Here is a 12,406-nt window from a genome sequence, read left to right as displayed (position 1 = left end):
GCAAAAATTAAAGGGAGGAATAGGCTTACGTCGAGAAATATTCGATGGTGCTTGATACTTCTCTGACTTTTATATGTTGCGTCTATAAGGAGAAAATTGTCAAAAAAAACAAATCATATAGTTGATATTTCATAATATATCGCATTTTTTGTATACAATGCAATTTAAACGACAATAAGTTGGCCGTTAGGTGTCTCTACTCTCGATGTTTCTGTGGTTCCATATAGAAGAGACACCCAACGGATAAAAAAAATCCTCGTTTTAAGTGCATTGTATATAAAACTAATAAAAATATCATGCTATATAAACTATATACAAATGCGTCAAAAAAGTCAATGATTATAAGTTGCAATATCTCTGAATGATTTGAAATTAATTTTTTTACAATCCATGTCAAATATTGCAACTTTCTGAATTTGTATGGACGCTACGTTCTGAAGACACGGTATGAGTCGTTTTTAACAATTTTCTCCTTATAGACGCAACAGATAGAAGTAAGATTAGCAGTAATCACCATCGACTATTTTACGAAGTAAGCCCATACTCCCTTCCATTTTTTGTGAACACTCCCTTTAAGAGTTAAATGATAGTGTTGTGAACTTGTATACATAATTCAGACATGCTACTCTATAAATGGAGAGCCCTAGAAATAATATCTACAGTCCCTTTAAGAATACAAGAATACAAGAATACAAGAATACAAGAATACAAGAATACAAGAATACAAGAATACAAGAATACAAGAATACAAGAATACAATTCTATCTTACTATTTATCTATTTACCTCTGTATCTATCTTACTATTTATCTATTTACGTATCTAGGAGCGGAATCAAGAGGGGTTTGTGTTTAAAATAATTCTTTTATTTTCAGAGTATGCTGAATTTTAAAGAAAAAGACACCATCTTGTATTTGTGGGTAGATTTTGCATAAATTAGATCTTATTAACATCAGACCCTGACTACAGACCCTGGAAACAGCTGACATCTGTAGAACAGCACACATCTTAAAAACAGCTGACATCTCAACAGCTGACATCTTAAGAACAGCTGATATCTTAAGAACAGCTGATATCTTAAGCACAGCGGACATCTGTAGACAGCTGACATCTGTAGACAGCTGACATCTGTAGACAGCTGACATCTGTAGATCAGCTGACACAATATCTGTAACTATGGTTTTACAAATCCGTAAAACAGCTAACACAATATTTAAGAAACATTTGTAAAATAGATGAAACAATATCTGGAAAACAGCTGACACAATTTCTGGAAAATTGCTGAAACAATATCTTGAAAACAGCTGACACAATGTCTGGAAAATTGCTGAAACAATATCTGGAAAACAGCTGACACAATTTCTGGAAAATTGCTGAAACAATATCTGGAAAACAGCTGACACAATATCTATAGAAAATAGTCGAAACAACATCTGGAAAATAGCTATCTGAAAAACAGCAGACATAATATCTGGATAACAGCCGTCACAATATCTTAAAAATAGCCTACAAATAATATAAAACGAGAGAATTATTAGGTTTTTTAATTTGGAAGTGCAAACCTTTTAAGCCATTTTTTATTTGTTTCTAAAAACTGAAATAGTTTATCCTACCAATAAACTTTATTTATTAAATTCCCCTGTTAACTGGACAATTTTTAGATTAAAATAAAACCAAATTAATCCTTTAATCAATAAATGCTGCAGATAGCATACCACATTTTGTCTAGTATTTAATGATAAATTATTTATTGATTTATATAATTCTCGATTTTCTTAATCTTGCATAGATTAGATACTTAGAAATTTATATTCTCCAAACTCCTAATTTCTTACATCCGTTAAATGGATAAGCAGTTAACAATCATTAAATCTGATATTGGATATTGATAAAAGCTTGGCTCAGATTTGAAGGTCAAATGCGCCAAACTGGACCAAAAACTAACATTTGGGTAGAAATTGTTTTACTTGCGGCTAGCATTACACTTGTGTTTCTATCTGTATATTCTATAATTTCCCTGCAACAAGCGCTTTCCATCCATCATTGTAAAACTTGGGATTTCCTATCCCCATTTCCCATCTACTGAAGGTTCTACAGATTACCTGCTACCAGCTTTGTTCCTCTTTCCTTAAGGTAAAACTACAGGTGTTCATATCTCCGTCTACTGCTAGTTCTATAATTAAGTTACCTGCTACCAGCTTTGTTCCTCCTTCCTTGAGGTAAAACTACAGGTGTTCATATCTCCATCTACTGCTAGTTCTATAGGTTACCTGCCACCAGCTTTGTTCCTCCTTCCTTGAGGTAAAACTACAGGTGTTCATATCTCCATCTACTGCTAGTTCTATAGGTTACCTGCCACCAGCGCGGCGTTGTCCCTCATTCCTTGAGGTAAAACTACAGGTGTTCATATTTCCATCTACTGCTAGTTCTATAAGTTACCTGCCACCAGCGTTGTCCTTCCTTCCTTGAGGTAAAACTACAAGTGTTCATATCTCCATCTACTGCTAGTTCTATATGTTACCTGCCACCAGCGTTGTCCTTCCTTCCTTGAGGTAAAACTATTTCGTTCATATCTCCATCTACTGCTTCTTCTAAAAGTTACCTGCCACCAGCGTTATCCCTCCTTCCTTGAGGTAAAACTACAGGTGTTCATATCTCCAACTGCTGCTAGTTCTATAGATTACCTGCCACCATTGTTGTCCCTCCTTCCTTGAGGTAAAACTACATGTGTTCATATCTCCATCTACCTGCTATTTCTATAGGTTACCTGCCACCAGCGTTGTCCTTCCTTCCTTGAGGTAAAACTACAAGTGTTCATATCTCCATCTACTGCTAGTTCTATAGGTTACCTGCCACCAGCGTTGTCCCTCCTTCCTTGAGGTAAAACTACAGGTGTTCATATCTCCGTCTACCGCTAGTTCAGGTGTGTAACTCCAAAGTACATCTGACTGAGTTGCAGTCTTTCCCAGAGCAAGGTTTTCTCCTGCAACATTATTCAAAATTATTTTTTCCACAATTATTATTTACACTTTACAGTTATAATGATATTGCAGATTAAAGAGTTTATTTTTTATTGTGATGTAATTAAGATGTTCATAACGAAAATTTTTTTCTTCAATACGTATCGCATATTGGGTATTGCATATTGCGTAATTGCATAAGGAAATTAATAAATTGTGAATACTTTTCACAGACAAGGAAGATACTTGGTTTATGTCAACTTTTCTTTATAAAAAGCATTTAAAGGGAGTGTTCGCGAAAAATGAAAGGGGGTATAGGCTTAATGCGATAAAAAAGCGCTTTTGATCGCTACTAATCTTACTTCTATCTGTTGCGTCTATAAGGAGAAAATTGTTAAAAACGACTCACACCGAAGAACGCAGCGCCCATACAAATTCGGAAAGATGCAACATTCAACTCGGATCGTAAACAAATCAATTTAATTCCAAACAAATCATTCAGATATTACAAACAGTAGTCATCGATTATTTTTCGACGCATTCATATATAGTTAATATTTCATAATATTTTTGATTTTGGTTTTTTAATTAATTTTCGCTGGCGCTGGATTTTCGAACATTCCTGGAAAATATGAAAATGTCGTCTTCATTATCAAAAATCCTCGAAACAGGAAAAAATGTAACTCTCAGATCATGAAAAATACAAAATATTAAGAAATATCAACTATTTACGAATGCGTCGAAAAATAATCGATGACTATTGTTTGTAATATCTGATTGATTTGTTGGGAATCAAATAGAAATTTTTACGATCCGAGTTTAATGTTGCATCTTTCTGAATTTGTATGAACACTACGTTCTTCGGTGTGAGTCGTTTTTAACAATTTTCTCCTTATAGACGCAACAGATAGAAGTAAGATTAGTAGCGATCAAAAGCGCTTTTTTATCGCATTAAGCCCATACCCCCTTTCATTTTTCGCGAACACTCCCTTTAACATATAATTTCATTTTCCCAACACTGGTTTTAATAAAGTTATTGTCATTATTATTTTTATTGTTCTGAAAAATGCATCCATTTAAACAGATAAATTTGGCGACAAAGTTAAGTTTTACAAATATGAAGAAAATTGGCGACCGATCAACATTGTAATTTGCTTAATTTGTTAATAGAAAAGCGTGGTGCGCTAAGTGGCAAAAAAGTAAATAAAACCAAATCAACGACCCTTGTCTCATTCTTTTCTGTTGTATTCATAATTATTACTTTTCAATTAATTTCCTGGTAAATAAAAGGCCCAGCGCGGTTTTCTTAATTACTAATACAGTATACATCTAGGTTTAGAATATTAATTATTTATGATGTGTAGAATACATTAATCTAACATAATCTATATATAAAAGTTTGAATGTGTGTATGTCCGATCATAAACACATGGACCAATTTGTCTAAAATCTTGATTTGATGAATTCGGGGAACCACGGAAATGTTCTTAGCTAGGTTAGAACGCGCTAAGTTGATTGGGTTAACTTTTATAAACTCCAGTCAAGGCTGGGTTCCAAAGCTACATAATACTTATATCTTGTATAATACATAAGGGCTCTAAATTAATGAATTTATGAGAGGTAGTATTTTTTCTCTAAGGTTAAAGTTAGTTCAACAATCTCTACTTCCTTATCCTACTTTTTCCTTTTTGTTTAGGCCATTTTTGTCTAATATAGTTTTTTTTTTTTGGGGGGGGGATGAGGGAGATTAAAGTCAAACTCTTAAATTTTTCCTGACAATTGAGATGTTTTTCATGTTAAATAGTTCAATAATTCCTAATCCCTATCTTTCTTAATTTAGTGCCAAACTTTGTTCTTAATTGTCTTAAAATGAATTATACTATAATTTTTCGTGCCATGAGATTGGGTTTACAAACTGGTAAAGTAAAACCAAGTTTTATAATACATAAATATTTCTATGTGTGTACATCCCTTTAGTTTCTACTAATTAGAAATGTGCTAACCAACTACTCTTCCAACACCTGTAAATGTTTAATGAAGACTGGCAATTATCGATTTTTAGTTGATAGAACTAAAATACAATTTTCTTTTAGTTTCTTAGAATTCATTTATATTGTAATACTCAGTTTTTGCCAGAATTGTTAATCCCTATTTCTTTGCAACTCGATGTTTAAGATCTTTGATTTGATAGTTTTCGTTTTGAAATAAAACGAAGTGAAGAAGTGTGAAGAAAGTAAGGCTGTATATAAATACGGTTGGTTACTCTCGATGCGCTCCAATGTACGGAAAATGTCGTTTTTGCTTCAAAACTATTGTTTCAGAGTACTGAATGATTCTAATGATGATTTTTATACTCTTTTCTCTCTCTTATTCCAACTTAAAAATAATCCGCCAATTCCTTCCAAAATGTCGTCTTCACTCCTTATCAACATTTTTTATCCACTAAACTACATATTCTCCATAGTTTTTATACACGTATTTTATTATATCTGTACCTCTGTTCTGAACTTCTATATCTTGCTTATTCTCTTCCCAATACAGTGGTCCCCATAAAACATCTATTCATTACTCAATCTTCCCAATTAATCCAACTCCCAATTTACCAATTTAATGTTTTATATTATTGCTGACTTTTTACATGACAAATTACAATTAGCAAACAAAATATTATGATTTAATAATGTATTATTGTTTTAAGAACACCTTTATATACACCAGTTATATTCAACATTAACTTAATTGCTATAATTTTGCTAGTTTTTGTGAAAAAAAATATAGAATTGTTTTGTGCTTCCCCCCTTGCCCATTTTTCGCTTTTCCCTTTATTTTCACAAATATTCATTTTTTTGTTCTTTTCCCTTTATGTTTGCGAATTGAAAACTGGAGTAATTAATTCCTATAGATTAATTAATTAATGTATGGTTTTATAATTACTTAAGGAAAACTTAAAGAACAATTAATTAGCACTTAAAGGAAATATGGATAATAATGGAAGCGGGGACGTTTTTAGGAATTTTTGCAAGGGGGGGGGGGGTGGCCGAAAAACCCCTAAAACACTGACATAAAGTTCCAATAGTCCCCCCTGAATACGCATCTGAATGGAAGAGGGGTGGACGTTCTCTTTTACAGGGGAGGATAAGAATGGAGTTAGAAGGATATGTGAGTGCGAGGTCCGAGGAGAGGGGGGGGGGGTAATAGCGCAGCAGGGCTTGAAATATAATGGTATTACTATACCCCATTATAAGGATTTAAGAATTATTTCAAACAGTTACAACACATTATTAGAAGGAGTGCGAAAGAAAGGAATTTATTTTATTGGTTATTTTTGACTATTTTGTTGGGAATATTTTGTTATTTTTCAAAGATTTATCAATAAAACTGCATATAATTATGAATAATGGAAATTGTTTTTAAGTTGTAAAAATTCTAATATTCTGGACAAAGTAACCAGTGGAGGGGGGCTTACCCTTTTTAACCAGTTTGAACAGGGGGGATGCACCCCCCCAGTTAGAATGAATAGGTTTGAATGAGACAGATTAGCATATCGAGGGGATTAAAGGGAAGTTATGACAGCAAGAAAAAAGAAAACTTTTCAGAGTTTCAATAAAAACCTGGAATTGTAGGAGNAGGGGAAAACATTCAAAGTAGTTGAAACTTCTTCACCTAAAAAATGACACAGTTTAAACAAGAAATTAACTTTTTTGAAAACATATATCTCCCAACAAAGAGTCACTCTACTTCTTAAATAATACAAAATAACTAAGTTTTCAAAAATCTCATAACAAAAATGAAATAAAAAGACTGACATCTTTTTAACGATATTGTTTTGGCAACTGTAAGGATGAAAATAAATTTTAAAGAAGTTTTTTTTTTGTTATTGAACAACTTAAAAACATCTTCTTAAAAGCTTATTTTTTTTAAAGAATGTTAAAGTATTGTCCAGAATTATTAAAAATTTAACAAAGCTTTCAAAATATCTATTTCTAAATGTTAAAACCAAGTGAAGCTGGGCTGGAATTTTCAAGTTGTTGAGTCGAGAAAAGAATAGTTTGAAAGTTTGAATTAAGTTTGAGAATAAACTGCTTATAAACTACCAAATTATTACAATTCTATTGCTTTACCCTTGAAGATCGGGGGCCCAAGGGGGGGCGACGGGCAGGGGGGTTAGTGTGCCCTTATAAAATCTCAGATGTGCAACCAATTTCTTTTGGAAAACCTAACCTTCGATATTTTCTAATTTCTTAAATATTTTAATTGTTTGTTAACTAACTTTTTATTTAGAGCAAACATATTAACAAAGCAATCATTTGCAATAAAGTGAAATAGGAAGACGACATTCAGACTCAAATTCTGAATTTAAATAGTCCAATGAGCATGCGCCACCACAACCCAGGTGCAGTATAAACAGACCCATTTAACTTTAGTAAAATAATTTACTTTGTAACAACATTATAAATACACTGAAGTTTATTGCTTTAAAGTTGTCTTTTTATTTCCGATGTATTTTTTGGTTATCACTGTATTAAAAGTTATAATTTTGTATTTAGGTACTTACTGCAAAAGGGTAGTTTCCCATTCCAAGTTCCATCGGTGTTACAAGTTCTCCTCTCATCACCTAGATAATGTCGTCTTTTTATCATCTCATACATAATGTCGTCTTTATTATCATCATTTTTAAAATGTCGTCTTTCTTTTCCTTACATTTATAATGTCGTCTTTATCATCATACCCTATACTGGCGTCTTTTTATTATTTCCTAGATAATGTCGTCTTTATTATCATCTCCTAGATAATAATGTCTTTCTTTTCATTTCATAGATAATGTCGTCTTTATTATCATCCGCATAATGCCGTCTTTCTTATCGTCACATAGATAATGTCGTCTTTATTATCATCTCCTAGATAATGTCGTCTTTATTATCATCTCCTAGATAATGTCATCTTTATTATCATCTCATAGATAATGTCGTCTTTATTATCATCACCTAGATAATGTCGTCTTTATTTTTAGCACCTAAATAATGTTGCCTTTATTATTATTCAATCCTTTCAGGGTTTCCTCAAAAAGATAAGAGTTTGACAACCAAAACCTCTTTTGATGAAACTTGAGTTTTGACGGCACTTAGAATGTCGAACCCTGAATTACCTCATCCTTTGTGTGTAATGTTGCAAGTATACTTGCTAAATTTTGTAGTGTTGTAAGTGTAATTGCAAAAGTTTGTAATGTTGCAAGTATAATTGCTAAAATGTGTAATATTGCAAGTATAATGGCTAAATTTTGTAATGTTGCAAGTATAATTGCTAAATTGTGTAATGTTGCAAGTACAATTGCTAAATTGTGTAATGTTGTAAGTATAATTGCTAAATTGTGTAATCTTGCAAGTACAATTGCTAAATTGTGTAATGTTGCAAGTATAATTGCTAAATTTTGTAATGTTGCAAGTATAATTATTAAATTGTGTAATGTTGCAAGTATAATTATTAAATTGTGTAATGTTGCAAGTATAATTGCTAAATTGTGTAATGTTGCAAGTACAATTGCTAAATTGTGTAATGTTGCAAGTATAATTGTTAAATTTTGTAATGTTGCAAGTATAATTATTAAATTGTGTAATGTTGCAAGTATAATTGTTAAATTGTGTAATGTTGCAAGTATAATTGCTAAATTTCTGTAATTTACAATTATTTGAGCTTTCTAGCTATTTGCAATTACGTAAGGTCAAATTGTTACTTTTGCAATTTTTAAGCCCACAGCATTCACCCATTAGCACTCAAGAATCCTTTTTCTAAAGAAATTTTCATGAGATCTGCATGCAACAAGATAAGTTTGCCTAATTTAATCACGGGTAGCCGTAGTACATTTGAATATCCGAGCCTGGTCAACCTTTCCGGTCCCAGTTTGTACTGCACCTAGCTCTATGGACAGGAATAGCCGGTGCATCAAGGTTGACACAGTCAGACTTTATGCTTCATATACGTTGAATTTACTTTTACTAAAGGGGCAGAGGTGCGTGAGCTCTTTGATTAAAATTATAATGCAAATGCAATCTGTAATCTAAATATTGTTCCAACCTTTGATTATGAATTTAGAGTTACATGAGTAGATAACTTCATCTCCAGGATAGAATATACGATCGGTAGGTTGGAACGTTCCATTGTTTGGCGTTCCTGGATACCCACATTCTTTACCTAAACAAGATGTTCCCCATTACAAGTGCATATAAGGTTGTTTGGTGTTTGATATATAGAAATACAGGGCTGTTTGGTGTTCTAATGTACAAAAGAATACAGGGTTGTTTGGTGTCCCAATATACTGGGAATACAAAGTTGTTTGGTCCTTCAATATAAAAAAGCACAAGATTGTTTGTTTTTCCAATATACATCTTGATATACATCGTTTTCTTTTATAAAAGGAAATGGATCTAAATAGTGATTTAAGGTTTATATAAACAGAACAATGAAAGCATAAGAACGCAAGCAGTTCCATGTAAAAGCTTTGTTTTTTTTGTCTAAATATTTAGATTTTAGATAATGTTAAAAGATTTGAATGGCGTACAAATGGGATGGGATGGGCCGGGGGGGTGGGTGGGTTCAATTTACCTCCTCATCCGAAAAACAGATATAAAGTTTAAAATAGTTTACCGTGTACTCTGTCTGAATTGTAGGCCAAGAGAAGTGAACTCAGAGCAAAGAATAATAACATTTTACCAGCCGGAGATTTTTCCTTCAAAATCTAGTACATGAGAAGTTTAGAAAATGAATTGATCTTGTCACTTTTTCACATTTTAATTCCCAAGTACAGGTTACTTGAAAACTTTTTTATAGAGTTCATTTGTATAAAAGTTTATCTGTTTATCATTCTGTCTTTAGGAACATTTTTGCACTAATATATAACTTTGTCTTTACAATAAAAGTTTCTTTTCAAAAGTTCACTTTTTCACAAATAACTTTTCTCTACAATTGTTTGATTTTTTCTTTATTTTCCCCCCGATCATTCTGATATCTGAAATTTTGTTAGATGTTAAAGAGAAAATTATTTTAAATTTATTCATAAATATCTATTTCAACTTAAAAAAATAAAATTATAACTTTACAAAGAAGATAAAATAAGTTTAAATTCATTTTTTTGAACCTTAAGAATATTTAAATTGTTTAAGATATTTTTCCAAAAGTCGAATTAAAAGAAATGTTCTAATCCCTATATCTTTGCAATCTAATGGTGTAAACCTTTGATATTTAAAACTTAGATTGTTTGATCTAACCAAATTCATGGTTTGAAATATCTAAGATCTACGACATTGGGTTGCAAAGATATAGGTTTATAAAATCATAGTTTGGGGCAAAGAATCAATTCCTTTGTAAAATAGGGTTTTTATCCATAATTGATTTTGTCATATCCTCTTTTTTGTAAAAAACATCTACATGTTCCACGGTCCTCCCCTCCTCCTCTTGCTTTATCTTTTATTTCTTCTCATACCATTCCGTATACAATTGACAATGTATATTGTATATGAATAGACTGGATTGCCAAAAGCTCCCCCCCCCTCCCCCCTCCCTTCGGCCTTCCCGCCTTCTCCCCCTCCTCCCTTCCCCTATTGTGTTATTTACATGTAATGCATGTTTTGTTACTTAAAGAACTATACCAAGATATACCCATTATTCCTCATTACTGGAGTACTTGATGTATAATCATAATGCGGGTAAACATATATATCACGTTGCATTTAGGATTCAAATATGTTTTCAATCATAACTTTTCGTATTTAGAAAATTAGAAGGTTTATTGAAAGAAAAAAAAATTCAAATTTCGTTTATGTAACTAAACAATTTTGCGTAAATATGCGTAAAATTTAAACTAGAGGAGGTAGTAGTGTCGCTAATCTTGCATAATCGTGCTGGGTCGACTCTATACACTAGGAAGGCTGACTGGACGGTACAACTGAATGAATATTCAGCTGGTGTTGTACCGTCACGGATCATTAAACTGTTAGACAGGGGTGACCTGTTATGTCGCATAATTTGTTTATTTTTTCTTAGAAGAACTATCTAGCTTCCGTAGATGTGACATTGAATTGAATTGAATGTCCCAATCAATATGTGGATGTATATAACTCTGTCTTACCCATATTGTTATTGCTTAACTACTTTATATATGACAGCACATAGCTTATTATTACGCTGTTAAGAGCCAATTCTAATCTAACTTAAGAAATAAAGCTAGTCGATATAGAGACTCCACTTTGATTGCTAAGAGAGAGAGTAATTGTTTCCTTGTTCTAAACAAATGAGTTGAAGATCATGTCTTAGTTGAGACATTGATAGTTTACGAGATCATGTCCTAGTTAAGAGACATTGATAGTTTACAAGATCGTGTCTTAGTTGAGACATTGATAGTTTACGAGTTTGTGTCTTAGTTAAGACATTGATAGTTTACGAGATCATGTCCTAGTTGAGACATTGATAGTTTATGAGATTGTATTCTAGATGAGGCATTGATAGCTCAAGATTGTGTCCTAGTTGAGGCATTGATAGCTCAAGATCCTGTCCTAGTTGAGACATTGAAAGTTTACGAGATAGTGTCCTAGTTCAGGCATTAATAGCTCAAGATCGTGTCCAAGTTGAGACATAAATAGTTTACAAGATCGTGTCCTAGTTGAGACATTGATAGTTTACGAGATCGTGTTTTAGCTGAGACAGTGATAGTTTACGAGATCATGTCCTATTTGAGACAGAGATAGTTTACGAAATCATGTCCTAGTTGAGACATTGATAGTTTACGAGATCGTGTCCTAGTTGAGGCATTGATAGTTTACGAGATCGTGTCCTAGTTGAGGCATTGATAGCTCAAGATTGTGTCCTAGTTGAGACATTGATAGTCTACGAGATAGTGTCTTAGTTGAGGCATTGTTAGCTCAATATCATGTTCTAGTTGAGGCATTGAAAGTTTTCAAGATGGTGTCCTAGTTGTCGGAATTGAAAACTCAAAATCATGTCCTAGTTGAGGCATTAATAGTTACGTACTTGTGTCCGGGTTTAGACATTGATAGCTAGTGGAATCGACTGGTACTTGGAAAGATACGTGTTCCAGGAACAGTTATGGAGTAGGGCATTTACTACAACTGTAATAGAATAAAATCTCATGTATCCAGACAAAGAGTATACAACGTACCGTTGTGATTCTGACAGGTCACTTAAAATTACGTCTATAGTCTCTTTAATAAGAAAACTTCTGAATTATAAAAGTTGCAATTTTTTTTGCAAGTTTCATTTTCTTTTTAGCGCTAAATTACAAAGTATGATGTTTTAAACAAGTTTATGAATATTTGAATCTTGACTTTTTATAAAAAAAAACTTTAATCCTAAAAGGGGTGTTGTGAGACAGCTCATGGGGGGTGGGCATATTCAAGGTCAATATTTAACAGTTGAAATGTTGACTAGTTAAGAATA

At 32.6% G+C, this 12,406-nt stretch overlaps 1 protein-coding gene across 4 annotated transcripts in view; it reads right to left on the bottom strand.

Moving 5' to 3' along the window:
- LOC111717966 (CUB and sushi domain-containing protein 3) overlaps positions 1-9,958 on the bottom strand; it is a 35,492-nt gene extending 25,534 nt beyond the window's left edge. For 3 of the 4 annotated variants that reach the window (XM_023493431.1, XM_023493434.1, XM_023493432.1), the window contains exons 1-4: positions 9,602-9,958; positions 9,032-9,148; positions 7,515-7,574; positions 2,849-2,982 (exon numbers count right to left, since the gene is read on the bottom strand). In XM_023493431.1, the coding sequence (XP_023349199.1) occupies positions 2,849-2,982; positions 7,515-7,574; positions 9,032-9,148; positions 9,602-9,662 (372 nt within the window). In that variant the 5' untranslated portion in view covers positions 9,663-9,958. Of the gene's footprint in view, positions 1-2,601; positions 2,670-2,848; positions 2,983-7,514; positions 7,575-9,031; positions 9,149-9,601 lie in introns of those variants that run through there. The other variant, XM_023493433.1, reaches the window with a different exon arrangement.
- Between the last annotated feature and the right edge of the window lie 2,448 nt (positions 9,959-12,406).

The sequence above is a fragment of the Eurytemora carolleeae genome, unplaced genomic scaffold (genome assembly GCF_000591075.1).
Source record: "Eurytemora carolleeae unplaced genomic scaffold, Eaff_2.0 scaffold1283, whole genome shotgun sequence".
Lineage (NCBI taxonomy): Eukaryota > Metazoa > Arthropoda > Copepoda > Calanoida > Temoridae > Eurytemora > Eurytemora carolleeae.
Note: the sequence above shows the minus strand (reverse complement) of the source record. Positions and strands in the feature narration are given on the sequence as shown.